Below are 27763 nucleotides of genomic sequence, written 5' to 3' on the forward strand. Positions count from 1 at the left end.
ACTGTTCTGGTACCCAAACTTTTTGTATCTGAACGGCCGAACCCGCCGTACCCGAACATCCTGGTGTCCACCCATCTCTAGTTGTTATATTGTCAGATATAAGTTGGCATATCTGGTCTAAATTTAAACCTTTACTTTTAAGGGTATGTGCACACGTTGAGTACAATGTCTGCATCTATTGACAGGGAAAAATGCAGCTGCAAAAACATGCATTTTTAGTGCATTTTTGTGTGTTTTTGACTGATTTGAGTGAAGTCAATGGTGAAAAATGCACAGAGATTTTACATGCTGAAGATTATTTTCTGCCCCAAATCTGCAAGTCACAAATAAGCAACGTGTGCATGACAAGTCAGGTTTCTCATTCACTTTGCTGGCATCAGGAAAATTTTGGGTTTATGTAGAAGATCTGCAAGGAATAAATGCACCAAATATGTACCAAATCTGCAACATGTACACACAGCTCCCCCTCATAAACAACATGCTTGAAGGTAAAGCTATCGTGAAAATATGACATAATCCTTCCTGTGGCTAATCATACTATATACTCTGCTGTTCATTTTTCACACCCGCCTCTGTGGTTGATCAAGAAGCTTCTTATGATTGGTTGAAAAGTTTCAGTTACATAAATTGAAAAAAAAAAAAAAATGGAAAAGGAAAAAACAAAACCTTTACATTTCAGCATTCAGTAATAAATTCGCATCTCTTGTAAAGGAAGTTCAGTGGCTTTTTTCTTTTCAGAGCCATAGAAAGCAAGAATTCAAGATGACACCAATTATTTCATTTTTGTATTTAGGTAAGCATCATTATAATTAATTTTTTATGATAATTCTGAACTAACCGTATGGTAAATTAATTGTAGCATATGTCTGTAAGTTTAATTTTAGCAATGCAATTTTTTTATTTTGCTTTGAAGATTTTTATTGATACTCGATGTGAGTTTATGTAAAATGTTTTCCATGTTCCTACAATGATAGGGATAAAAAGTGCTGTAGTTTTATGATCATACTTTGTCATATACTTGCTTTGGTAAAACATTATTCTTCTTTGTTCTGGCTAGTAGATGTTGAATGTGTTCATCTACAATATATATCTTGCACTAGATAAACCTTCCTAAAGGAACATCGATGATCTTGTATTTGCTTTGCGAGTTTATTGGTAGACAAAAAATACATCAAATTTGTTATTTGACCTAACATTTGTTATTTTTTTTTCATATTTTACCACTTTTCAAAAGTGGCCTGATCCAACATCATTCCAATTGATTAATTTTTTTTCCAAAAATTAGCAAAAATTGTAGCACTATGATATTTTTTATGCAATGAGATGTAGCACATGTCTACTCTGCATAGGTAACTTAGAGGTTTCACAAGTAGCTGCTATGAGCTCTTTAGAGGGAGACAGATGTGGAAGGAGGATCTTTTCTGGTTCATCTGTGATGTCCAGATATGCTGTAGCCTTAGCAAACAAGAAAATGGAAAATGTACTTAAGTCCTAAAATTGACTTTAAGGTATCGAGCATTTGTTTGTCAAACACTACCCTGGTCTATTTGGAACCCACCTAGGATTCCAGGGCTGCAAGGCAAAAGTGCCATCTACATAGTCTCCTCATCCATACATCAGTGATGCTACAACACAATAATATAAACACATTTAATGTCAATTTATCATCTTTTCTACATATGCTAACCATAATACATGAACGTCTGAATGAGGTTTTAAGAATAGGATTATTGGACTATTTAGTACTAGATGTGGGCCCGATGCTATCGCATCGGGAGGGCAGTGACATCACGATGGGGGCAGCTGTGTGGCGCTGGGGGTGGCGGCCCACCCACCTCCGTGCAGTCACAGCGGGCAGGAAAGACGGTGCTTTGTGACCTGTGCTGTGATGGGGTGTGGCGCCACCAAAGGGTGGCTGCACCCCATCTCCAGCACAGGCCTCAAACCGTGGTCTTTCCTGTTGGCTGTGAGTGCACGGAGGTGGGTGGGCAGGCAGGCAGCGGCAGGATCCAGTGCGTGTAGTCAGGCGGTTGGTACTAGCGGCATCCCTCTCATTACTCCCCCCTCATTACATCCTCTCATTATACCCCCTCATTACACCCCTCTCATTATACCCTCTCGTTATACCCCTCTCATTATACCCCTCTCATTACACCCCTCTCGTTATACCCCTCTCACAGCCGGCAGGAAAGACTGTGTTTTGCGGCCTGTGCTGGAGATGGAGTGTGGCACCTCCAGAGGATGCCCGCACTCCATCTCCAGCACAGGCCGCAAGCCGTGGTCTTTCCTGCCAGCTGTGACTGCATGGAGGTGGGTGGGCAGGCAGCGGCGGGTCCAGAGGCGGCCGGGGGTACAGCGGCGGGGGGTGCTGGCGGCGGCAGGCAGCTGGCAGGAAAGACATTGGTTTGTGGCCTGTGCTGGAGATGGGGTGCGGCACCACCAGAGGGCTCCCGCGCCCCATCTCCAGCACAGGCTGCAAGCCGTGATCTTTCCTGCCAGCTGTGACTGCATGGAGGTGGGTGGGCAGGCAGCAGCGGGTCCGGCGGCGTCGTGTCCAGCAGCGGCGGGTCCAGCGGCGGGGGGTCTGGCAGTGGCGGGGGTGTCCAGCGACGGGTCAAGCGGCGGCGGTTGGTCCAGTGGTGGGTTCAGTGGTGGCGAGGGGGTCCAGTGGTGTCCCGCTGGTGGTACTGTGGAAGAGCCTGGTACCACAGGTGGGTGCTATATTGGAATACCCATCACTTGGGTATTCTAATATGGCGGCCGGACTGCGCCTGTCGCTGATTGGTCGCGACCAATCAGCAACGTGGGATTTCCGTGACAGATAGACAGACAGAATTAGACGATTATATAGTAGATATGTAAAAAAGATGGCAGATGGACCTTAAATGTATGTTCTATCCATGTTTTTCATGGACATAACACATAAACAAACATAATAGTTTATTTACAAAATATCCATAAGACGATGCTACATCATGTAGAGCACAACTGAATTAAAGAAGAGAAAGAACTACATAGTGATGGGCACACCTAGATATTCAGAAAATATGTAGAGTGTATTGGGGAAAATAGACAAACACCTAAAAACAATTAAAACCACATAATATAATCCAAAAAACCCTTGAGGTATACAATAACCAAACACAAGCACCAAAGCAACAGCAATAATAAACGAATGCAATAGGCCTCAATATTGCACAATTGTAACCCCCACATCTCAGAGAGTAGAATGACCAGGAAATATTATATCACATGTGCAATAAATCAAGAAAGGTCCCAAACACATTAATATTTACAGAGCCTATAATTATTATGCATTTATATAGCGCCATTTATTCCATGGCGCTTTACATGTGAAAAGGGGAAGTATAGACAAGTATAATAAACAAGTGTAAGAAAGGGGACACACAAGTACGGAAGGAGAGAGGACCCTGCCAGCGAGGGCTCACAGTCTACAGGGATGGGTGAGGATACAGTAGGAGAGGGTAGAGCAGGTCGTGCGGTGGTTCAGTAGACAGAGGATCATTGCAGGCTGTAGGCTTGTCGGAACAGGTGGGTCTTCAGGTTCTTCTTGAAGGTAGAGAGTTCCAGAGTATGGGGGAAGCACGGGAGAAGTCTTGTATGCGGTTGTGGGAAGAAGAGATAATGGGGGAGTAGAGAAGGAGATCTTAAGATGATCTAAGGTTGCTTGCGGGTAGGTAACTAGAGACCACGTCACAGATGTATGGAGGAGACAGGTTGTGGATGGCTTTGTATGTCTATAATAAAATAAAGCATGCATATTTGTCATATATTATGAATCATTTTCTGTAGGTACAGTGCCTTGCGAAAGTATTTGACCCCCTGGAACTTTTCTACCTTTGCCCAGATATCATGCTTCAAACATAAAGATACCAAATGTAAACTTTTGGTGAAGAATCAACAACAAGTGGGACACAATTGTGAAGTTGAACGAAATTTATTGGGTTTTTAAATTTTTGTGGAGATTCAAAAACTGAAAAGAGGGGCGTGCAATATTATTCGGCCCCTTTAACCTAATACTTTGTTGCGCCACCTTTTGCTGCGATTACAGCTGCAAGTCGCTTGGGGTATGTCACTATCAGTTTTGTACATCGAGACTGAAATTCTTGCCCATTCTTCCTTGGCAAACAGCTCGAGCTCAGTGAGGTTTGTTGGAGATAGTTTGTGAACAGCAGTTTTCAGCTCTTTCCACAGATTCTCGATTGGATTCAGGTCTGGACTTTGACTTGGCCATTCTAACACCTGGATACGTTTATTTGTGAACCATTCCATTGTAGATTTTGATTTATGTTTGGGATCATTGTCTTGTTGGAAGACAAATCGCCGTCCCAGTCTCAGGTCTTTTGCAGACTCCAACAGGTTTTCTTCAAGAATGGTCCTGTATTTAGCTCCATCCATCCAAATCCGGCTTTAACTTCTCCTCAACAGTATCACGGACCTGCCTATTGTGTTCCTTGGTCTTCATGATGCTCTCTGTGCTTCAAACAGAACCCTGAGACTATCACAGAGCAGGTGCATTTATACGGAGACTTAATTACAAACAGATAGATTATATTTATCATCATTAGTCATTTAGGACAACATTGGATCATTCAGAGACCACAATGAACTTCTGGAGTGAGTTTGCTGCGCTGAAAGTAAAAGGGACGAATAATATTGCACTCCCCACTTTTCAGTTTTTGAATTTCCACAAAAATTTAAAATAACCAATAAATTTCGTTCAGCTTCACAATTGTGTCCCATTTGTTGCTGATTCTTCACCAAAAATTACATTTGGTGTCTTTATGTTTGAAGCATGAAATGTGGGAAAAGGTTGAAAAGTTCCAGGGGGCCAAAAACTATCGCAAGGCACTGTATGTAGAGAAGTGTATGTTATAGGGAACCTTATAACAATTAGATTCCCAAGGAAAATCCACTGTACATATAAGATGGTGTAGCATCAAGTATGGAAAACAGGAAGCTAATCACAAAATTCTAATGAGGTGGAACACGTTAGAACTTATTTACAGTCACGTCTAGTACACATAATATATCTGAAATATAGCATGACTAATATGTAAAGATAAGAGATGACAGGCAGAATCAAGCCCTAGGGGAAGGGACTCAACACAGGTCATAGAAAATAAAGCCTATCACATTGTACCTGCTGGCACGTATAGCAATAGGAGGTAAGGCAACAATATTTGAGGTGTACTCATCACTATGTAGTCCTTTTTCTTTTTCCCTTAACATAGTTTATGTGGATGTTCACATGTCCGTGTTTTTTGCGGACAGAGTGATCTGCAAATAATAACAGATGTCCAATTTTGATCTGGGTCACATGTAAAAAATTACCCATACAAGTCTACTGTATAGGCCAGTGAGGAATCATTGACAATGCAGATTGCGCTCTGTGTGTGATCCATGTACTGTATGTCTCTAACATTCTAGTGGATGGGAGAAGCTTTGCTATTTAATTTATATGAGAAAATCAGTGATGAAACACTGATGGAAAAACTGACAGTGTTCAAATACTGATAAAAATTGGATCAAAAACTGATGAAAATCGGACCTTATTTTTGCATAACAGAAAAATCACTGGCGTCTGAATGAAGCATATTTCAGTTTTTTATTACCATGCGTTGGATATATTTTGTTGAAATTCCAAATATAAAGTAAAAAATTAAACATTTAGCTTGTAGGTGCATCACTGGAGATTTGGAGTGAAAACGCTGCTCAGCATAGAGCAATGGCAGCAATTCACGGAGCATTGATACCTGTTGGAGTCAATAATAGCACAACTGTAAGGCTATGTGCCCTCATTGCAGAAATGCTGCAGAATTCTCCGTAGCATTTTTGCAACTCCCCTCCGCGGGTAAAATGCATGTGGAATTCACATGCGTTTTCCCGCAAAATACAAGCGTTAGGCAAGCGTTTTTAGCATGCGGAATTCAAGTGCTTTTCCAAGCGATTTGAAGCTTCGCTTGGAAAAGTGATTGACAGATTGGTCACACTTGTCAAGCATAGTGCTTGACAAGTGTGACCAACTTTGTACTATGCAGCATCAATAGTAAAAGATAGAATGTTAAAAATAATAAAAAAATAAGCAATATGGATGATATTAATAGCCTGGGAAGCTCCATGGGTATTACCCCCTTCCCAGGCTATAAACATCTGCCTCAGCTGTCCGTTTTCCCTCTGCTGGTTAATAAAATGTCATGGGATCCATCCCCTTTTTTTCAAAAAATAATTTATTTAGTAAAAAAAAAAACATTGCACAGTAAACTACACACAAAGTAATGATTATATATCTCACTTGTCATGGTCCAGTCCAGAGTTTATTTTCTGCTGTCCTCTCTCTAGACTGGTCATGTGGGGGTTAATCTCCTTGGCCACGTTCTGGAGCTAGCTGGGCTATATCACAGCCCCTGACCCTTGTATCTTGGTGCTTCTCCTGCCTTTGACTTGTATCCACATGTATGACCCAGACTGATCTCTGACCCCGTCTCTTGGTATTCGTCTCTGCTGCTATGTTCTCTGTCTGGCTTTTGATTCCCAGCTTGTACCCCGACCACATCTTCCGCCTCATGTTTGGCTTTTTGACCCTCGGCTTCATATTTTGACTACGTGTATTGCTGCAACTTCTGGTATGTCTGCTCCTGTTAGTTTCTGACTCGGCTCGTCTGACCATTCTCTCATTACCTGTGACATCTGTGTGGTTGCTCAGTGTTGCTACACTTAGTGTGTAACCTCTCCTCCCTCACAAGCTCTCCCTGGTGGAGGTTTCACTACATCACTCACATATTTCTCTCTATATACAGTGTGTATATATATATATATATATATATATATATATATAATAATCTTTATATAGCGCTAACATATTCCGCAGCGCTTTACAGTTTGCACACATTATCATCACTGTCCCCCGATGGGGCTCACAATCTAAATTCCCTATTAGTATGTCTTTAGAATGTGGGAGGAAACCCACGCAAACACGGGGAGAACATACAAACTCTTTGCAGATGTTGTCCTTGGTGGGATTTGAACTCAGGAACCCAGCGCTGCAAGGCTGCAGCGTTAACCACTGTGCCGCCCTATATATACATATATATATAAAATCTTGAAGAATATTTCCTTGAAAAACTGTGTAAATGACATATGTAAAAACTCTATGTAAAAGCTCAGGTTAAAATCGCATTGCAATCGCATTTGCATGTAAATCGTATGTGAATCGGATGCTAGATGTTAAAAATCGGATTATACTCACACGAAAAAAAGCATGACACTTACATGACACTCGTTCGACTTTTCAGGAACGAAATCAGACCGATTTTAAAAAGGCTAGTGTGTCTCCGGCCATTGAATTAGAAATTTGGTCAGGCTCAAAAATGCCCTCAATGCTGAGAAATATAGGCCGATACTTGTCCATCATGCAATAGCATCAGGGAGGCATCTGTTTGTATCTAAATGCATTCTGGAGCAGGAGAACGTCCCAAAACATAAAGCAAATGTCATTACGTACTAGGATCAGCATAACGTCAGAGTCGCAAATGCGTATCACAACGGATGTGAGAACATCAGATGTGATATGCTAATGATGTTCGGCTTCAGCTCTGCTGCAAAAAAGATGGAGAAATAAATTTCTTCATCTTCTCTGCTGCAGGCGTCAGCGGGACTCGCACTGCACTCCGGTGATATCTGAGTGCAGTGCGATGTTTCACATGCACCCATAGACTTATATGGGTGCTTGCGATCCAAATTTTCCATGCAATTGCTGCATGCTGCATTTTTTTTTCTTGTCTGATTGAAATCCGATCAGAGCAGGAAAAAAAAATGCCATTGTGAACAGTAGCATAGGCTAAATTGGTACGAATGCAATCCAATTTTTAAACGGGTTGCATTTCTCATTTAATAGCAAGTGGGAGCGAGCTCTAAAGAAGAGCAAACAGTCTTGCTAAAGTTTGCATAATACTGTAATATTTTTTTTTATTCATAAAACTTGACATGTAGTTTTTATCAGTACTAACGAGGTATAGGGCGTATTCACACTGACATGGCAGAGATAATATGTACCACAGACTTACTTTTACTTTCCTTACTGTACTTTCTGCAATGTGTTATGTATTTTTTTTTTTTTTAGAAAAAAATTATATTTATAAAATAGGTATAAGAAGTCTTTCCCTGCAGATTTTTAAACAGTATAAATTACTATAGCGCATGTACAGAGACAGTTAAAAAAAAATAAAAAAGGACCAGTTTTTTTATTCCTAAAATAGACTTTCTACTTCTCAACAGTGGAGCAAAGGTATTGACATACATATGATATTCATCTAGAACCTACACATGATACTTTTTTAATTCCTGATGGAACAGCCCATTTTGTCTTTTGGGACCTAACTTATTTTAACCCCTTTCTGACACCAGGCGTAAATGTACGCCAATGTCGGACTCCCTGCATTTCATGTTGGCTGTGATGCTGGTGTAAGAGGATGAGCCGAGGTAGAGTCAGCTGTTTCCGGTGCCCTTTAAGGCCAGAACTATCAGGGCTGTCACCACTGTTGCCAGGGGAGAGTTCTTCTGGGAGGGAAGGACCTTCATTAGAGTTGAGCGAAACGAGTCGAAAAAATTCAAAAGTCGCCGACTTTTGGCAAAGTCGGGTTTCATGAAACGAAACCCGACCCTAGGATGAGGTCGGCCACAAGGTCGGCGACTTACGCGCCAAAGTCACGTTTCAAAAGTTTGTTTTGCGCTCTTTTTCAGCCAATCAGGATCCACGGACACTGTGGGCAACGTGATGACATAGGCACGGGTCACCACCATCTTTCAGAAGGGCATGCAAGTGATTGGCTTGCTTTGGTGGGCGTCACAGGGGGTATAAAAGGGCGTGCACGCCGACCGCCATCTTACTTCTGCCGATCTTAGTATAGGGAGAGGTTGCTGCTGATTCTGTAGGGAGAGCGTTAGGCAGGGAAGAAGACAAAAAAACTGTTTCTGCTGCTAGCGATTTGGCCTGCACAACACACCAGTCACTGTGTGTGCAGTGCAAGGGGAGGCTATATAGTGGTGTATCAGTGGTGTTGGTTGTTGGGCTGCCTTCTAAGGCTTCCTGACATTCCTGCATTGCTGTTTACCCACTGCTCCGCAAACTGCTATTTTAAAATCTGTAGGACTCTTCAGACCTACAGATGACTACCCATTCCTGCTACTACATGTGGGGACAAATGACACCGCAAGAAACGACCTGGAAATCATCTGCAGAGACTTTGAAGACTTAGGCAAGAAAGTGAAAGAACTAGGAGCGCAGGTGGTCTTCTCTTCCATCCTCCCAGTGGATGGCCATGGAACAAGGAGGTGGAATAAGATTCTGCAGGTGAACAACTGGCTACGTCGATGGTGCCGTCAGCAAGGATTTGGATTTCTGGATCACGGAGTGAACTACTTATATGATGGACTACTTGCTAGAGATGGGGTGCACCTTACGAAGACTGGAAAGCATGTATTTGGAAGTTGCCTTGCTACACTTGTAAGGAGAGCTTTAAACTAGAACAACATGGGAAGGGAAGCAAAAGACCAGAAAAAGCCATACACCTGACAAATGCTATTGAGAACTCTGCTATTAGAAGTGGAAAGGAAGAACAAAGACGAAAGAATCTAATTAATAAAAATATTGGAGAAAGAGAAACCAATCACAAACTAAAATGTTTCTATACTAATGCACAAAGCATGGGCAACAAACAAGGAGAATTGGAACTACTAACACAGGAACAGAAATATGATGTAATTGGAATCACTGAAACTTGGTGGGACAATACACATGATTGGAATACAAGACTAGAAGGATACAACTTATTTGCAAGAAACAGACTTGATAAACGAGGAGGGGGTGTCGCATTGTATGTTCGAAATGCGTATATCTGCACAGAGATTGAAGCTTCAGAGACTGGGAGTTCTGTGGAAACTGTTTGGGTAAGAATACAAGGACAGAACAATGGAAAGGACACCATTGTAGGCATTTACTACAGGCCGCCTGTGCAAGCCGAATATATAGATGAACTCTTTATGCATCAGATGGCCAAGTTCTCCAAAAAATATGACATAGTTGTCATGGGAGATTTCAACTATCCAGACATTTGTTGGGAATCTCTCTCAGGCAAAACTAACAGGTCAAGGAAATTCTTATCCTCTCTTGCTGACAACTTTATCTTCCAAAAGGTAAGGGAGAAAACAAGGGGAACTGCTACCTTGGATCTAATCCTTATAAACAGGGAGGAAATGGTTGAGGAGGTAAAAGTGGCTGGGACCCTAGGAGGTAGCGACCATGCTATTTTAGAATTTTGGATTACTAGAGGTGGAAGACCTGTGAAGACTCAGACGTCAAGGTTAGATTTCAGAAAGGCAGATTTTAAGGGATTCAGAAAGAGAATTGGAGGGATCCAATGGCTGGATATCCTTAAAGACAAAAATGTCCAGGAAGGATGGGAAATCTTGAAAAATGAAATTCTCAAAGCACAGTTGTTAACAATTCCGAAAAGAGGGAAGAATAGGAAGCATTTAAGGAAACCAGGATGGATGAACACAGAACTTAAGCACATGCTAAAAAGGAAGAAAAAAATGTTTATAAAATGGAAAGAGGGAGGCATATCTAAAGAAGAATATAATGCTGTCTGCAGAACCTGCAGGGCACAAATCAGATTAGCTAAAGCTGAAAATGAACTGAGGCTTGCAAGAGATGTCAAAAGCAATAATAAAGGATTTTGGGGATATGTCAAAAGTAAAAGAAAAGTCAAAGATGCTATAGGATTTTTACAGGATGAAAATGATGAAATGGTAAGACAGGATGTTGAGAAGGCTGAACTTTTAAATTCCTATTTTGCATCTGTTTTCTCTCAGAAAGGAAATGCAACATCAACTGTTATTCACTGTCCTATTAAGGGAATAGAAGAATCCAGGATATCTATAAACAGAAAGATAGTGAGGAAACACTTAGCTAACCTAAATGAATTCAAGTCTCCAGGTCCAGATGAATTACACCCCAGAGTACTGAAGGAGATAGCAGAAGAAATTTTTGAACCCCTCTCCATAATCTTTGAAAATTCTTGGAGAACAGGAGAAGTGCCAGAAGACTGGAGAAGAGCAAATGTTGTTCCTATCTTCAAAAAGGGGAAGAAGGTGGACCCAGGCAACTATAGGCCGGTGAGTCTGACTTCTATACCAGGAAAGATCTTTGAACAAATTATTAAACAACATGTATGTCAATACCTGGATAAGAATGAAGTGATTAAACAGAGTCAGCATGGGTTTCTAACTAATAAGTCATGTCAGACTAACTTAATTTCCTTCTATGACGGTATCACTGATTGGGTGGATCAAGGAAATGCTGTAGATATAGTATATCTTGACTTCAGCAAAGCATTTGACAAAGTCTCTCATACAATCCTTATTGAAAAAATGACTAAGTATGGAATGGACAAGGCAACTGTTAGGTGGATTCATAACTGGCTTAGTGATTGGACCCAAAGAGTGGTCGTAAATGGCTGTACATCCAGTTGGAAGAATGTCTCAAGTGGGGTACCACAGGGCTCTGTCCTGGGCCCTGTATTGTTCAACATCTTTATCAACGATTTAGATGAAGGAATTGAGGGTAAACTGATTAAATTTGCTGATGACACAAAGCTAGGAGGGATAGCTAATACTAGAGAAGAGAGAGAGAGGATTCAAAAAGATTTAAATAAACTGGAGAAGTGGGCAGCAACTAACAGAATGGTTTTTAACAGGGAGAAATGCAAAGTACTACATCTGGGCAATAAAAATGAAAAAAGCATATATAGAATGGGAGGAATAGGGCTAAGTGACAGCACATGTGAAAAAGACTTGGGTATACTAATAGATCACAGACTGAATATGAGTCAACAGTGTGATGCAGCAGCAAAAAAGGCAAATGCAATTCTAGGATGTATTAACAGAAGCATACAGTCTAGATCACGTGAAGTCATTATTTCCCTCTACTCCTCTTTGGTCAGACCTCATCTGGAATATTGTGTCCAGTTTTGGGCACCACATTTTAAAAAAGACATCAACAAACTGGAGCAAGTTCAGAAAAGAGCGACCAGAATGGTGACCGGTCTGCAAACCCTGTCTTATGAGGAAAGGTTGCAGGATTTGGGAATGTTTAGTTTGCAAAAGAGAAGACTGAGAGGAGACTTAATAGCTGTCTACAAATATTTAAAGGGCTGTCACATTGTAGAAGGATCAACTTTATTCTCATTTGCACAAGGAAAGACTAGAAGCAATGGGATGAAACTGAATGGGAAGAGACACAGATTAGATATTAGAAAAAACTTTTTGACAGTTAGAGTGATCAATGAGTGGAACAGGCTGCCACGAGAAGTGGTGAGTTCTCCTTCAATGGAAGTCTTCAAACAGAGGCTGGACAGACATCTGACTGGGATGATTTAGCGAATCCTGCTTTGAGCAGGGGGTTGGACCAGATGGCCCAGGAGGTCCCTTCCAACTCTACGATTCTATGATTCTATGATTCTATGAAAAGCAATCCCAATTTTTTTTTTTGTCCTGCTGAGAAGACAAAAAAACTGCTTCTGCTGCTAGCAATTTGGCCTGCACAACACACCAGTCACTGTTTGTGCAGTGCAAGGGGAGGCTATATAGTGGTGTATCAGTGGTGTTGGTTGTTGGGCTGCCTTCTAAGGCTTCCTGACATTCCTGCATTGCTGTTTACCCACTGCTCCGCAAACTGCTTTTTTAAAAGCAATCCAATCTCCCTTATCCTCTAGTCACTTTTGTCACAGCTGTGCCATCGAGCCTGTCACATAGCACTCAGATATTCATTGGGCCTCACACAATCCAAAAGTGTCCAGTGTCCAAAAGTGTGTGCAGAGATTCAAAATCTCCCTTATCCTCTAGTCACTTTGGTCACAGCTGTGCCATCGAGCCTGTCACATAGCACTCAGATATCAGTGGGCCTCACACAATCCAAAAGTGTCCATCCAGTGTCCAAAAGTGTGTGCAGAGATTCAAAATCTCCCTTATCCTCTAGTCACTTTGGTCACAGCTGTGCCATCGAGCCTGTCACATAGCACTCAGATATTCATTGGGCCTCACACAATCCAAAAGTGTCCAGTGTCCAAAAGTGTGTGCAGAGATTCAAAATCTCCCTTATCCTCTAGTCACTTTGGTCACAGCTGTGCCATCGAGCCTGTCACATAGCACTCAGATATCAGTGGGCCTCACACAATCCAAAAGTGTCCATCCAGTGTCCAAAAGTGTGTGCAGAGATTCAATATCTCCCTTATCCTCTAGTCACTTTGGTCACAGCTGTGCCATCGAGCCTGTCACATAGTGCTCAGATATCAGTGGGCCTCACACAATCCAAAAGTGTCCATCCAGTGTCCAAAAGTGTGTGCAGAGATTCAATATCTCCCTTATCCTCTAGTCACTTTGGTCACAGCTGTGCCATCGAGCCTGTCACATAGCGCTCAGATATCAGTGGGCCTCACACAATCCAAAAGTGTCCATCCAGTGTCCAAAAGTGTGTGCAGAGATTCAAAATCTCCCTTATCCTCTAGTCACTTTTGTCACAGCTGTGCCATCGAGCCTGTCACATAGCGCTCAGATATTCATTGGGCCTCACACAATCCAAAAGTGTCCAGTGTCCAAAAGTGTGTGCAGAGATTCAAAATCTCCCTTATCCTTTAGTCACTTTGGTCACAGCTGTGCCATCGAGCCTGTCACATAGCGCTCAGATATCAGTGGGCCTCACACAATCCAAAAGTGTCCAGTGTCCAAAAGTGTGTGCAGAGATTCAAAATCTCCCTTATCCTCTAGTCACTTTGGTCACAGCTGTGCCATCGAGCCTGTCACATAGCGCTCAGATATCAGTGGGCCTCACACAATCCAAAAGTGTCCATCCAGTGTCCAAAAGTGTGTGCAGAGATTCAAACTCTCCCTTATCCTCTAGTCACTTTGGTCACAGCTGTGCCATCGAGCCTCTCACATAGCGCTGAGAAATCAGTGGGCCTCACACAATCCAAAAGTGTCCAGTGTCCACAAGTGTCTGCAGAAATTCAAAATCTCCCCTGTCCTATAGACACCTTGTACCTTGTTTTACATTACTATATAGTTTGTTGGATTTTGTCTACATTTCTACCAAAAATGAGGAAGGCTGGTGGAAGAGGCCGTGGAATTGGGCGGGGGTTGGCAGCTGGTAATGATGGTGTTGGTGGTGGATCTGATGGTAGAGGCAAGAGCTTAGTTTTCTAGGAGTTGGCAAACCGCTTTTAAAGCCAGAGCATCAGGAAAAAGTTTTGTCTTACATTGCTGACTCAGCCTCCAGCTCTATCGCCTCCTCTTCTTCAGTTGTAAAAAGTAAAAGCACTGAGTCGTCATTGGAGGCTCATGTTCATGAACCACACCTTTCCTTGTGTCCTTCACCCCAACCAAGATTGAAGGATGACGCAGGCCATACTACTGATTACTCCATGGAGCTGTTTTCACATACCATGCCTGGATTATCAAGTCAAATGGTGAATTACCCAGGCCAAGATGAATCTGACATGGAGTGTACTGATGCACAGCCGCTGATGGATGATTCTGCTGGTACATTCACTCAGAGCACTACATTGTCCTCGCAGTGTACAGAGCCAGATTCTGACCCTGATGAGACTCAGGTGCCCCTTCCCGCACACTATACCACCATACACGGTGACACAGAGGAAGGTGCACATGACATAGAAGAGGAGGTGATGGATGACCCAGTTGTTGACCCAGATTGGCATCCATTGGGGGAAGAGGGTGCTGCTTCCAATAGCTCAGATGAGGAGCATCCACAGCAGACATCGACATCGCAACAGCTGTTATCTGGCAGGCCCGGAGCACTCCAAAGACAGGTTCCAAACATCAAAAGAGTTGCTGGACAGCTTGTCCAGAGGGTCAAAAGATCACAGCGTGCTAGGCCGCAAAATGTCTGCCAAAGTAGGAAGAGTGCAGTGTGGCACTTTTTTGAACAAAATCCTCATGATCAGGCCAAGGTTATCTGTAAGAAGTGCGCAAAGACCTTTAGCCGAGGGAAAAATCTGAAAAATTTGAATACCAGTTGCATGCTTAGACATTTAACCAGCATGCACTTGCAAGCGTGGACACAACACCAAACCTCAAGTGCCACATGTGCAACTGATCACAACGAAGGTAGTCAGCAACGCTACATTGTTTCCCCCACTGTAAGCCCACCGGTTAGCACAGCAGCAAATGTTGAGGTGTCGTTGCAAGACCACAGCAGTCAGGGAATCCCACTGTTATATCACCGAAAGACTGATTCTAGGCCATCAGAAAGAACACCAACTCCATCACCATCATCAACCCTCTCTCAGTCCGCCCTGTCCACCGCTACTTCCACCATATGCAGCTCTCAAGTCCAGCTCACCCTCCCAGACACTATGAGTAGGTCAAGAAAGTACTCAGTCTCTCATCCGCGTACACTGGGTTTCAACGCCCACATTGCCAAACTAATCTCGTTTGAGATGATGCCCTTTCGGTTGGTGGAAAGCACAGCTTTCCGTGAACTCATGGCCTATGCAGTACCACGCTATGACCTACCCAGTCGCCACTTCTTCTCTCACAAAGCCATCCCAGCCCTCCACCATCATGTGAAAGACCGCATTGTCCATGCACTCAAGCAGTCAGTGAGCGGAAAGGTGCACCTCACAACTGATGCATGGTCCAGTCGGCATGGCCAGGGCCGTTACGTGTCCATCACTGCGCACTGGGTTAATGTGGTGGATGCAGGGTCCACAGGGGACAGCGGTGGTGGGACAGTGCTGCCTAGCCCAAGGTATAGGAAACAGTTGGCTGTAGGCATTCGACCCTCCTCCTTCTCCTCCTCCAGAAGCGAAAGCTCGTCCACAGAGCGCAGTCGTACGAGCACTCCATCTGCAGCTGCCACTGTTGCACACGATGTGTCCCCCTATCGAGCAGCTAGTGGAAAGCGTCAGCAGGCTGTGCTGCAGATGGTGTGTTTGGGCGACAGACACACCGCCGAGGTGCTGGCCGAGTACTTGAAGCGACAAACTGAGTCATGGCTGGGAAGTGTACATCTTGAGGCAGGCAAGGTAGTTAGTGATAACGGCCGTAATTTTGTGGCAGCCATAGCCCTTTCAAAACTCAGCCACATACCTTGCTTGGCTCACACCTTGAACCTGGTGGTGCAGTGCTTCCTCAAAAATTATCCGGAGTTAACAGCCCTGCTCCAGAAGGTGCGAAGACTGTGCTCGCACATCCGCCGGTCGCCTGTACACTCCGTTCTTATGCAGAAGCTGCAGCGATTGCTCCACCTTCCCAACCACCGCCTCATTATCGACATTGCAACAAGGTGGAACTCCACCCTGCACATGGTGGAGCGGCTGTGCGAGCAGAGGCAGGCCATAATGCATTTGTGGGAGGATACACGGCCAGGCACTTTGAGAGCAGACATGGAGTTGACAGGTGTGCAGTGGTCGAAGCTGAAAGACCTTTGTAAAGTCCTTCAGTGTTTTGAGGAATGCACACGGCTGGTAAGCGCAGACGACGCCATCCTAAGCATGAGCATCCCACTTATGCGTCTGCTCATGCAAACTTTGACGCACCTTAAGGAGCAGGCGTCTGCAGCCAATGTTGATGAGGAGGGAATCCTTGATGACATTCAGCCATTGTCTGCTCTGGGACCTCTCCTGGACAAGGTGGAGGAAGAAGAGGAGGAGGAGGATGATGATGGGGATGATTACTTAGGGGAGGAGGATGCATCTCGTGGGGCAAGTGAAAATGTTGGCGTGGCAAGGTCTGGTACAGGGTTTGTGCGTGACTGGAGGGATGTGGATTTGCCAGAAAGTGCTCCTCCACCCAGCACTCGCAGTGCATCATTGACACTGGGAACATTGGCCCACATGTCAGATTATGCCTTGCGGATCCTAAAAAGGGACCCCAGCATTGCCAAAATGATGAACGATGACGACTACTGGTTGGCCAGCATCCTGGATCCACGCTATAAAGGCAAATTACAAAACATCATGCCACAGGAGAACCTTGACCTAATATTGGCTAATAAACAAGCAACTCTGGTAAATCGGTTGCTTGAGGCATTCCCAGCACACAGCAGCGGTGATGTTTCTCACACGAGCCGTACGGGCCGGGGGCAGCTTGGCAGAGGTGTTCGTGGTGCACCAAGCAGAAGTGGCGTTGGAGACAGGGGTTTCATGACAATGTTGTGGACTGATTTTTCAAATACCGCTCACACAACTGGTAATACTGCATCGATGGAAAGTGACAGGAGACAGCAGTTGTCAACTATGGTTCCAAACTACTTTTCCTCCCATATCGATGTTCTCCCACACAGGTCATTCCCCTTTGACTATTGGGCCGCTAAACTGGACACCTGGCCTGAATTGGCCCAATATGCCTTACAGGAGCTCGCTTGCCCAGCTGCAAGTGTGCTATCGGAAAGAGTCTTCAGTGCAGCTGGATCAATCCTGACAGAAAAAAGGACCCGTCTGTCAACCCAAAATGTGGATGATCTAACCTTCATTAAAATGAACCACGCATGGGTTTCCAAGGATTTTGTCCCACCTTCCCCTGATGACACATGGGGTGACAGAAAAATGGCTTGCTTTGGTCCACCTCTTCCTGGTACTTCACCTATTTCGCCTTTTGCATCAGCTGAATGTCCAACATCAACATATGCCACTTTCTAAAACTCCCTAACTGTGCTGCCTCCCCCCCCATGGCCGGGGTCACCACCTAGCGCACGACACCGTGCGAGTGCCGTTGCCCTGGACAGGTGGGTAGGCCGACTCTTGGGTGCAGGCACTGGCACAGGGTCCCTCATAGTGCAATCAAGTGTCTCTGACGGTGGTGGTGCACACCCGCCGTCAGACACACCGCTGTACTATGAGGGGCCCAGTGCCAGTACCGACGCCCACGAGTGGGCCCCCCTTGCTTGGGCAGGGCCCCAGCATTTGCAATCTTTACATCTCCCTGCTCCTCCGCTGTGTAATCTGGGCCGTCAAATCCATACTGTGCCTGACACCATCTGAGCCTGCCTCCTGATGTATAGACATATATTTTGAATGTGTACGCTATCCATACATGTTATCCGGGGATACGGTACCCTTTCTAACCTTTGTGCAATCACATGCAATCCATACTGGGCCTAACACCGTCTGAGCCTGCCTCCTGAGACATATATTTTGAATGTGTACGCTATCCATACATGTTATCCGGGGATACGGTACCCTTTCTAACCTTTGTGCAATCACATGCAATCCATACTGGGCCTAACACCGTCTGAGCCTGCCTCCTGAGACATATATTTTGAATGTGTACGCTATCCATACATGTTATCCGGGGATACGGTACCCTTTCTAACCTTTGTGCAATCACGTGCAATCCATACTGGGCCTAACACCGTCTGAGCCTGCCTCCTGATGTATAGACATATATTTTGAATGTGTACGCTATCCATACATGTTATCTGGGGATACGGTACCCTTTCTAACCTTTGTGCAATCACGTGCAATCCATACTGGGCCTAACACCGTCTGAGCCTGCCTCCTGAGACATATATTTTGAATGTGTACGCTATCCATACATGTTATCCGGGGATACGGTACCCTTTCTAACCTTTGTGCAATCACGTGTAATCCATACTGGGCCTAACACCGTCTGAGCCTGCCTCCTGAGACATATATTTTGAATGTGTACGCTATCCATACATGTTATCCGGGGATACGGTACCCTTTCTAACCTTTGTGCAATCACGTGCAATCCATACTGGGCCTAACACCGTCTGAGCCTGCCTCCTGAGACATATATTTTGAATGTGTACGCTATCCATACATGTTATCTGGGGATACGGTACCCTTTCTAACCTTTGTGCAATCACGTGCAATCCATACTGGGCCTAACACCGTCTGAGAATGATAGATGGGGCCCACCATACACTGGAACATTCCAAAGGTGGACATCAGACACTGGAGCAGCATTTACAGGGCCCATTATACACTAGAGCATTAGAAATGGGGCCCATTATGTTTGGAGCATTATTTGGGCCCATAAGACAGTAGAGCTTCATCCATGGGGACCAACATATACTGTAGCATTATGTGGAGCTGATCATATACTGTTTCAAACATTATATGGGACCAATGATTCTGTATGGAGAAATAGATGGGCCTCGTCATGAGATGTAAAAAGTGAGGTATTTTTCATTGTACTATACCGCTATTTCTCTGCCGTATCGGAGCATGATGAGTTGTGGTATGTGTTAAAGGGGAGCTCTTTCGCCCAGGGCACATGAAAACCTGGAGCCAGCCCTCCCCCCCCCACAGTCTGTAGCCAAATAACCCCCATTTTTCAGTGCGTAACTTGTATTATGAAGTTAATTAAGGTTGACAAGCTTAAGTAAGAAGAATTGATGCTTTTGGCATTCAAATGGGCACTGTTGGTGTGTTTCCTGTCCTCCTCTCACTGCCGACTTTTATTCCCCATTGACTTACATTGGGTGTCGTGTTTCGGGACGACCCCGACTTTTCCCTATAATCGGACGATCTTGCTCGACCCGACTTTTGGAAAAGTCGGGTTTCACGAAACGAAACGCGACCCTAAAAAACCAAAAGTCGCTCAACTCTAACCTTCATGTGAACAGCAGGGGAGGCGGGGAGTATAAAGAGGACTGAGCGAGGCAATGAGAGGGACTTGGCGGCAAAGCGACTAGAGAAGGTTGACTCCCTCTCCGCTGCTCCAGATGACAACTCCACTCCACCCTTCCCACAGAGTGTTGACCCCACAATTGACTTTGATGCTATTGAGTTATCGTCTGACCCTGTTCTTGTGGACAGTCCAGTCCTGCCTGTGGTGACTGATAATCTGACTTGCTGCGTTCCTAGAGACTGTCCCAGAGGACCGTTCACTACCACGGTCTGTGAGCGGACACACGGCTCGCGTTCTGCGCCAGCACTGAAGAATCCACACAGAGGACTGTTTCTTCAACCTAGCGTACTCAAGCCAGCCAGGATCCAGCATCATTGGAAGACAATGCTTCTCGTTCCTCTGTAGTAGAGCCAGAGACTTTGTTCATGATTTGCGACGCCATCGGGAGATTTTCCAGCCTTTCCCCTGCTAGGACTGCAAGCGATAAGTTACCCCGTTTTTTGCATATCTTTCTATCATGCATTGTGGTTGTGCTTAATAACCATAGTTGGTGCTGTTAGTCTTGCCTCCCTGAGTGGAATATTCCTTGTTTAACTTCCTGTACAGTAAACCCTTGTTAAACCCTTCTCTGCCTTCAGCTCTCCACTGCATTCAACGATCTCTCACTGTTTAAATTTTGGTGTAGTCGGCAGGATGCAGTCTGATAGCACAGAGGTGGCAGAACAGGCGGCTGGGCCCAGAACCAGTATCTCTCTGTGGGCCATGCTGAGTAACTTGCCGAAATTTACGGGGTCTAATACTATGTTGTGGATAGGGATAGAACGTATGAGGGGTATGATGGGGATGCACCCTATGACCCCTTCATTAGAGGCCGAGGTGGCCATTATGGCTTTAGATGGGGAGGCTCGAGACTCCGTAATGCTGCGTACCCCCCGAGACTGTGATACAATTACTAAAGTGCTCCAAATCCTGGAGGTGACTCATGGGGACCCCACTGATGAAGGGGAACTTAGAACGTGCCTGTTAAGCCATATGCAAAGAGAGGGGGAGATGGTTACAAAATGTATGAATGCCCTACAAGAACTGCACCCTGCTATTGTCAGAAAAGACGGGATGGGGTTAGCGCCGACCGATGTCGTATTGCGTGACTTGTTGGTGACTGGCCTGTGAGACGCCCTGACCAAGCAGACCCTGAGAGAGCGAGTGCGGATAGACCCTCGCATCACTTTTGCTGACATAGGGAGAGAGGCCTGCTCACGTGAACAAGAACAGGGAGTGACAGTCCTGGTAGGGAAGGTCCAGAGTGGTGAAGCAGCAGTACATTCAATAGCTGAACCCCAATGGGTTGAAGAGATGAGGAAATAACTGTTGAATATTCAAGGGGAGCTGGCTCAGATGAAAGAGAGTTGAGGCTGTCCAGTGCGCCGCCGGAAGCCAAGATGAAGACAATGTCCGGAATGAGGCCCGTAAGGTCCAATGACAGAGGTTCTTTGCTTGTTATAACTGTGGAGAGATAGGACACATGGCTAGGAAATGTCCGCGATGGGTCGGCTCTCGTCCACACCAGCCATTAAACTAGAAGGCTCCAAGCCTGGAGGGCATCGCCCAGAGCCAGAATGGAAAGGGAGGAGTAGTGAAAGTCCCACAAATTTGGTGTCTACATGCCTGCTGGTCTGGGCTGAGTTTGATGGCCGGGCCGTGCACTGCCTGGTGGATACTGGGTCTCAAGTGACCACAATGCTGGAAGCGTATTTCCATCTGCACTTCCCAGAGACTCTCCGGCCCAAGTGGGGCCCAGTAGTAAAACTGACAATGGCAAATCACCTGCCCATCCCAGTCGCAGGAGTGGTGTGGATGCAGGTCTCCTTGTGCTGGAAGGATCTTGGGTGGAGGGGTATCGTGCTGTCCCAGGGAGAGGCTGGCCGTGATCATATTGCTACACTGGGGATGAATATCTTGAAAGAATTCAGAAAACTGTTGATTGATGAGCCATCCCACTTGTCTTTAAACCAGTGGAGCCTGCACACCCCCAAGCGGTGGGTGTTTCAACAATTAATCTGCACAGCCCGGGTGCAGGAGGTCTCTAGTCAAAGGGAAACGTTAGGAAAAGTGGTAGTACCGGCCACAACTCAACTCATCCTACCACCCGGAATGACTGTACTAACCCTGCCCGTCCGGCCACATGCCCAGCTGGAGGGGGTGGAAGTCCAAATGGAACCTTTGGTAGTGGAACAACTGCCTGCAGGGCTCTTGGTGGCCCAAACGTTGGCCGTGGTATGAGGAGGTACGGTGCTTGTATGCTGCTTGAATTTAACAGACCAGTAGATCGTCGTCCCAGTCAGAGTTGAAGTCGCGCGGATAGTGGGCATGCCTGAAGAAGTCATTCCGCCCCAGGTCATACAGCTGACATTAAATCCGGAGGACTCATGGTTGGTAAAAGTCACTACTTCCCTGACGGCCGAACCTCAATACATCCAAGAGGGTCGGCGCATTCTGGAACAGATGCACGCTGAACTGTCTGAACTCACGCCCACACATGTGCACCAATTAGAAGTGTCCCGGTGACAAGCTGGAAAACCAGTGGGAGAGTAGGCCATACAGAATGAAGCGTCAGGTCGGTACCGAAGGACCTGTGAACGAGATCTACCCAGAAGGGGAAGAGGATGCGCCCACCAAAGTGGTCCACAGAAGTATGCTCATGCCATGCCTCTCCTAGGACCCCATACAAAGGGAAGAAACCTCTGAGGTTCCTGAAGAGATGCATCCTGTGACTGTAGAGGATGACGAAGAAGAAAGTCCTGAGCAACCATCTGAAAATACGTCTGTTGGTCGGGGCCCTGGGACCCCGGGAGAAAACATTGCGGCAGATGAATATCCAATTTTTCCTCCACTAGAAGACTCCACTATTCCTTCCAATCTGCATCGCTGTGAAAGGACAGTGGCTGAAGAACCCCCCAATCATTACAATCAGGGCCAGTTTATTTGACGGCAAACTGCTGGAACAGTCAAGCAGCTCTATAATGTTCAGAATGCTTCGCCTGTGGAAAGGCGAGTGAAAAGAGAGGGGGGTGTAAGAAGATGAGCCGAGACAGAGTCAGCAGTTTCTGGTGCCCTTTAAGGCCGGAACTATCAGGGCTGTCACCACTGCTGCTGGGGGGAGGGTTATTCTAGGAGAGAAGGACCTTCACGCTGGACAGCAGGGGGCATGGGGAGTAAAAAGAGGACTGAACATCAGAATGAGAGAGACTTGGCAGGAAAGCAACAAGAGAAGGTTGACTCCCTCTCTGCTACTTCAGCTGACAACTCCACGCCATCCTTCCCACAGAGTGTTCACCCCACAATTGACTTTGACGCTATTGAGTTATCGTCTGACCCTGTTCTTGTGGACAGTCCAGTCCTGCCTGTGGTGACTGATAATCTGACTTGCTGCATTCCTAGAGACTATCCCAGAGGACCGTTCACTACCGAGGTCTGTGAGCGGGCACATGGCTCGTGTTCGGCGCCATCACTGAGGAATCCACACAGATGACTGGATCCATCAGCATCATTGGAAGACAGTGCTTCTCGTTCCTCTGTAATAGAGCCAGAGACTTTGTTCACGATTTGCGATGCTGTCGGGAGATTTTCAAGCCTTTCCCCTGCAAGGACTGCAAGCGATAAGTTACCCCGTTTTTTGCATATCTTTCTATCGGGCATTGTGGTTGTGCTTGATAACCGTAGTTGATGCTGTTAGTCTTGCCTCCCTGTGTGGAGTATTCCTTGTTTAACTTCCTGTACAGTAAACCTTTGTTAACCCCTTCTCTGCCTCCGGTTCTCCACTGCATTCCATGTTCTCTCACTGTTTGCACTGAGATATATATATATATATATGAGATTGTGTCACTGACTTTTATATATAGATATATACAGTATATGTTTTCTATGTATATATATCTACTGTTTTGTAAGCTGTCAGTGTGATTTTACAGTAGCCACACATTAATTGCCTGCTTTTCAAAGGACACCAGTGTGTAATAATCAGACAGCACTCTCATGGTGCGAGTGCTGTTTGATTTTTTTTTTTTCTCACACCCATTGACTTGTATTAGCTAGTCTCGTCTGAGATAAGCAACAATACGCAGCATGCTGTGATTTTTTTTTTCTCAGTCCGATTTCAGCTGAGAAAAAAAATCGCAGATGAGATGTCACCCATTGAATAACATTGGTCCAAGCACAATCCGATTTTTTTTTTCTTATCGGATTGCACTCGTCCGTATTTCTCGCACCGGGTATGAGCCCTAAAAGCGAGATAACATGCTGGTATCCAAGGACAGCAATATGCTAGACGTTGCTGTACGTCTAGGGTATTGATGTCCTTGTTGAGGGTCCTCCGGGTCTCATTAAACAGACCAGTATGTATTTGTGTGTGTACCACTATACTTGTTTGTTTCTCCTTGCACTTGAACTTTAAGTCAGTCATTATAATTGTAAAGACATTTATTAAAAGTTAATTTTTATTCCAATACGCTATATCCCAGTAAACTGAGTTGGTTATTCTGCTATATCTCATTATTAATTTCCTCCCCCAGCCCCTGTGCATTTTAACTTTTAATAATTCAAAGGATAATTATTTTAGGTATATTTGGCCACAGCAGCCATTTATTAACAAACAATAGCAATAACCAAATTTATATTACTGAACATTGGGGGAGGTCCTTGAAGCTACAAGATCTGCATCTGTAAAACAAAGTGTTTGCCAATAAAATTATTTGTACCCTCAGCTGTGTCCCCCAGCTCTAGGGCACCACACCACCATCATTGGTAAAAGAACTCCACTACTGACTTCCAGGTTACACCCTTGTCCAGAGCCCCACTAAGTGCCAGTGCAGCCGATCATAATTCCATCCTGAAGGCAACCATCCATATAAATTCCCCCCATAATAAATTCTATCAACACCTTGAACCCCCCCCCACCATCGCAAATGTACTCTGAAACCTCAAGTACATGCTCCCCCAACCAACTCCTGAGCACGCTCCATCACTTTCTGGATGGAGAGTGCCCAAAAGTTGATTCCAATTGCATTCAGATGCACGTGATAGTTTTTACAAAAAATTCCTTCACCCGTTTCCAAGTCGTGATGCTGTATGCTAACCCTCTCATTACGGGCTACAGAACCTGAAATGGCTTTATTCAGTTTTACACTTGCCCTATTAATTCCTTTTTTGCATCTTTATACATGCCAAGTTGTTCTTGGCATTATGTCTGACCAGACTATAACTGTTGTCAGACCAGACTACTACTGTTTTTGGAGAAGCCAACAAGAACCTCAAGAGGTCAAAATAAATGTTCCTAATGACTTTCCTAATTGATCTTACACTCAAATCATTGCCTGCTACGTGCAGAAGAAAATGTCAGGCATCCAATCTAAACTCGCTGCCATATCTAGTTCATGTAAAACCCTATTCCACACCATACCTTTGAATCCAAGCCATCAAATAATCAGGGCATCTCGATGAAAAATCAGCTGCATTCCTTCTCGTCTGATATCAGCACAGTGGGTTGCCCAATGCACATAACAATGTTTAAATTTGCCAGACTAAACATTGACCTCCATCTGCAATGCAATAGAAAACCAAAGAAATACACTTAAGTACCAACAAATCAGCAATGCCTAACCTTACAACAGCTACAACTGCAATATTTTAGCGACTAATACATAACTTATAACGTAGAGTGCTCCACCTCCCTATCCGCTATATTTCCTCTGGTCTAAGGCCTCTTTCACACATCAGGTTTTCGCCGTCAGGCGCGATCCGGCGCTTTTGACAGAAACCGGATCCGGCGAAATGCAATGCCGGATCCGGTTTCCCCCCCATTGACTTGCATTTGCGCCGGATCGCGCCGTATGGCCATGCGTTTCATCCGGTTTGCGCCGGATCCGGCAATGTGTCGCGATCCGGCGTCTGGAAAAAACGGCTACTGTAACGTTTTTTGTCTCCGGCGAAAAAGCCGGACACGCCGGATCCGGCGTGTCCGGCTTTTTCATACAATGAAAGCCTATGAGCGCCGCAATGCGCCGGATCCGGCGACAGCCGTATCCGGCGGCCGGATCCGGTTTCTTTGGTCTGAGCATGCTCAGTAGCTCTGCCCACAAGACATATATAAAAGCAAGACAGTGGGACCCACAGCCACACCCAACATGCCACCCAAGAAAGCAACCAAGCGAAGCAGGAGAAGGCAGGAGACCACTGCAGCCCCATCAGCACCACCACCACCCCAAATGGAGCAGCAAATGGAACATGCTGAGGAGGGGAGGCCAGCAGCAGATGAGAGACGGTAATTATCAAATCCCCCATTCCTCCAAACTAGGGCTATTGAATATCAAGATATTCATTGGCCCTTTGTTTCTCTTTATTCAACAGCCGCCCAATAGATGCAGCAGCAGCAGCAGCAATGGCAGCAGCTGGAACACCACCCACAGGCATGGAGTGTGGCCACCAGGAAGACAGCACATCATCTTCTGGGAGCCCTCCCTCGCATCGTCAGCGTTTGACGGTAAGTTTTTATTTCTAAAATCCATCATCTCTGTAATATATGTCTATTCATTGCCTTTTATTTCAAAACAGGATTCCCAAGATGAAGAGGAGCTCCCAGAAGAAGAAGGAAGGGGTGGACAGACACCTGGAGTGGGCTCACAATTGGTAAGTTTTTTGCATCAAACGCAGAAACACAACATCACACTACACACAACACATAGAAAACAATGTTCTGCAGACCACACACAGCAAACAAATGCCTACATCCAAAGACATAACATTTTTTGTTTTCTTCTCTAGTCTTCCCAATCTGGTGCTCGGCCAAGAGGTCCTAGCAGTGCCTCCCAGGGTCGTCGGCGACACCAACGCGGCGGTCAACAGCGTGTAAGTATAAATATTTTTGCTTTGTTTTTTTGCACTTTTTATTTCATTTCTTTTGTGGAGGCTAATTATGTTATTTTTGTCTTTTTCTTTAACAGCCTTCACAGCGTGCTCCCGACTCTGACGGTGAGGATGGAGGACTCGATGTGGACCACCTCATCGATCTCGTCAGAGAAAGGGAGCCGCTCTGGAATATGGCTGACCGCCGCCACGCTGACCTTATCGTTACCCGACGACTCTGGGAGGAAATCTGTTCGCTCCTTGTGGGCCGCTGGGAGGACCTCGATGTTCGGGACCAGATTAAAGAGCGTAAGTATATACAGTACCGGTTGCTTGATGTAAACCAGTGTTTCCCGAACTCCAGTCCTCGTGGTCCCCACGGATCATGTGTTCAGGATTTCTATTTACTATGGAAATCCTGAAAACATGACCCCTGGGGACCATGAGGACTGGAGTTTGGGAAACACTGATGTTGTATACTAACCACTTTGTCCTTTCTCGTTTCAGGGAACAGAATTGTGAATCGGTGGCGGTCTGTGAGGGATCGTTTCAAGAAGGAGTTCAATAAAGAGATGCGGGCCCCGAGTGGATCTGGAGGACGCAGGAGCAAGTACAAGTACGCAGAAGCCCTGTCATTCCTCCGGGAAACAATGGTCACTAGAAGGTAAATATTACACACCACATGTGAAAAAAAATGTTAGATGTAAATTTTTTTTTTCAGCCAGGGCCATACCATGTCAGTATTTTAATTGTTTTTTTTTTTTTTCTCTTTATTCCACAGCACGGTGAGCAGCACTCGGGAGCCTGCACGATTGGACCCTTCTGAGGCGATCCCTGAGGAGACCGGCACCGAGGGACAATTCGACCGCCCCGGTACATCTGCACCTTCCCAGCCTTCCCACACATTCGACCCATCTGTCCCATCCACCAGCACAAGAGCATCGTGGCCGCCTACATTACATGAAGCTGCTGGTGAGGAGATCGCTTTCCCTTTACCCCACCCTTCTGCCCCTGCCACCTCTAGTACACCTGCGGGTACTGGGCGGCAGCGGCAGAGGGGTCAGGAAAAGACTTATGCGCCAGAGTTCTTGCATCTGAATGCATCTTTCCAGAACTGTCTAAAAGTCTTGTCAGAGCAAATCTCCGCAGGCTATCAGCAGATCAACTCCAG

The 27763-nt window shown here is 45.4% G+C and overlaps 1 protein-coding gene across 3 annotated transcripts in view; it reads left to right on the plus strand.

Annotated features, from left to right (window-relative positions):
* The first annotated feature begins 657 nt into the window (after window positions 1–657).
* LOC141052533 (uncharacterized) overlaps window positions 658–27763 on the plus strand; it is a 169753-nt gene continuing 142647 nt past the window's right edge. For 2 of the 3 annotated variants that reach the window (XM_073549786.1, XM_073549788.1), the window contains exon 1: window positions 659–793. In XM_073549786.1, coding sequence (XP_073405887.1) covers window positions 763–793 — 31 coding nt within the window. In that variant the 5' untranslated portion in view covers window positions 659–762. Of the gene's footprint in view, window positions 794–27763 lie in introns of all 3 variants that reach the window. The other variant, XM_073549787.1, reaches the window with a different exon arrangement.

The sequence above is a fragment of the Dendrobates tinctorius genome, unplaced genomic scaffold, assembly GCF_039654945.1.
Source record: "Dendrobates tinctorius isolate UK_male_01 unplaced genomic scaffold, ASM3965494v1 ptg000161l, whole genome shotgun sequence".
In the NCBI taxonomy this organism is placed as follows: domain Eukaryota; kingdom Metazoa; phylum Chordata; class Amphibia; order Anura; family Dendrobatidae; genus Dendrobates; species Dendrobates tinctorius.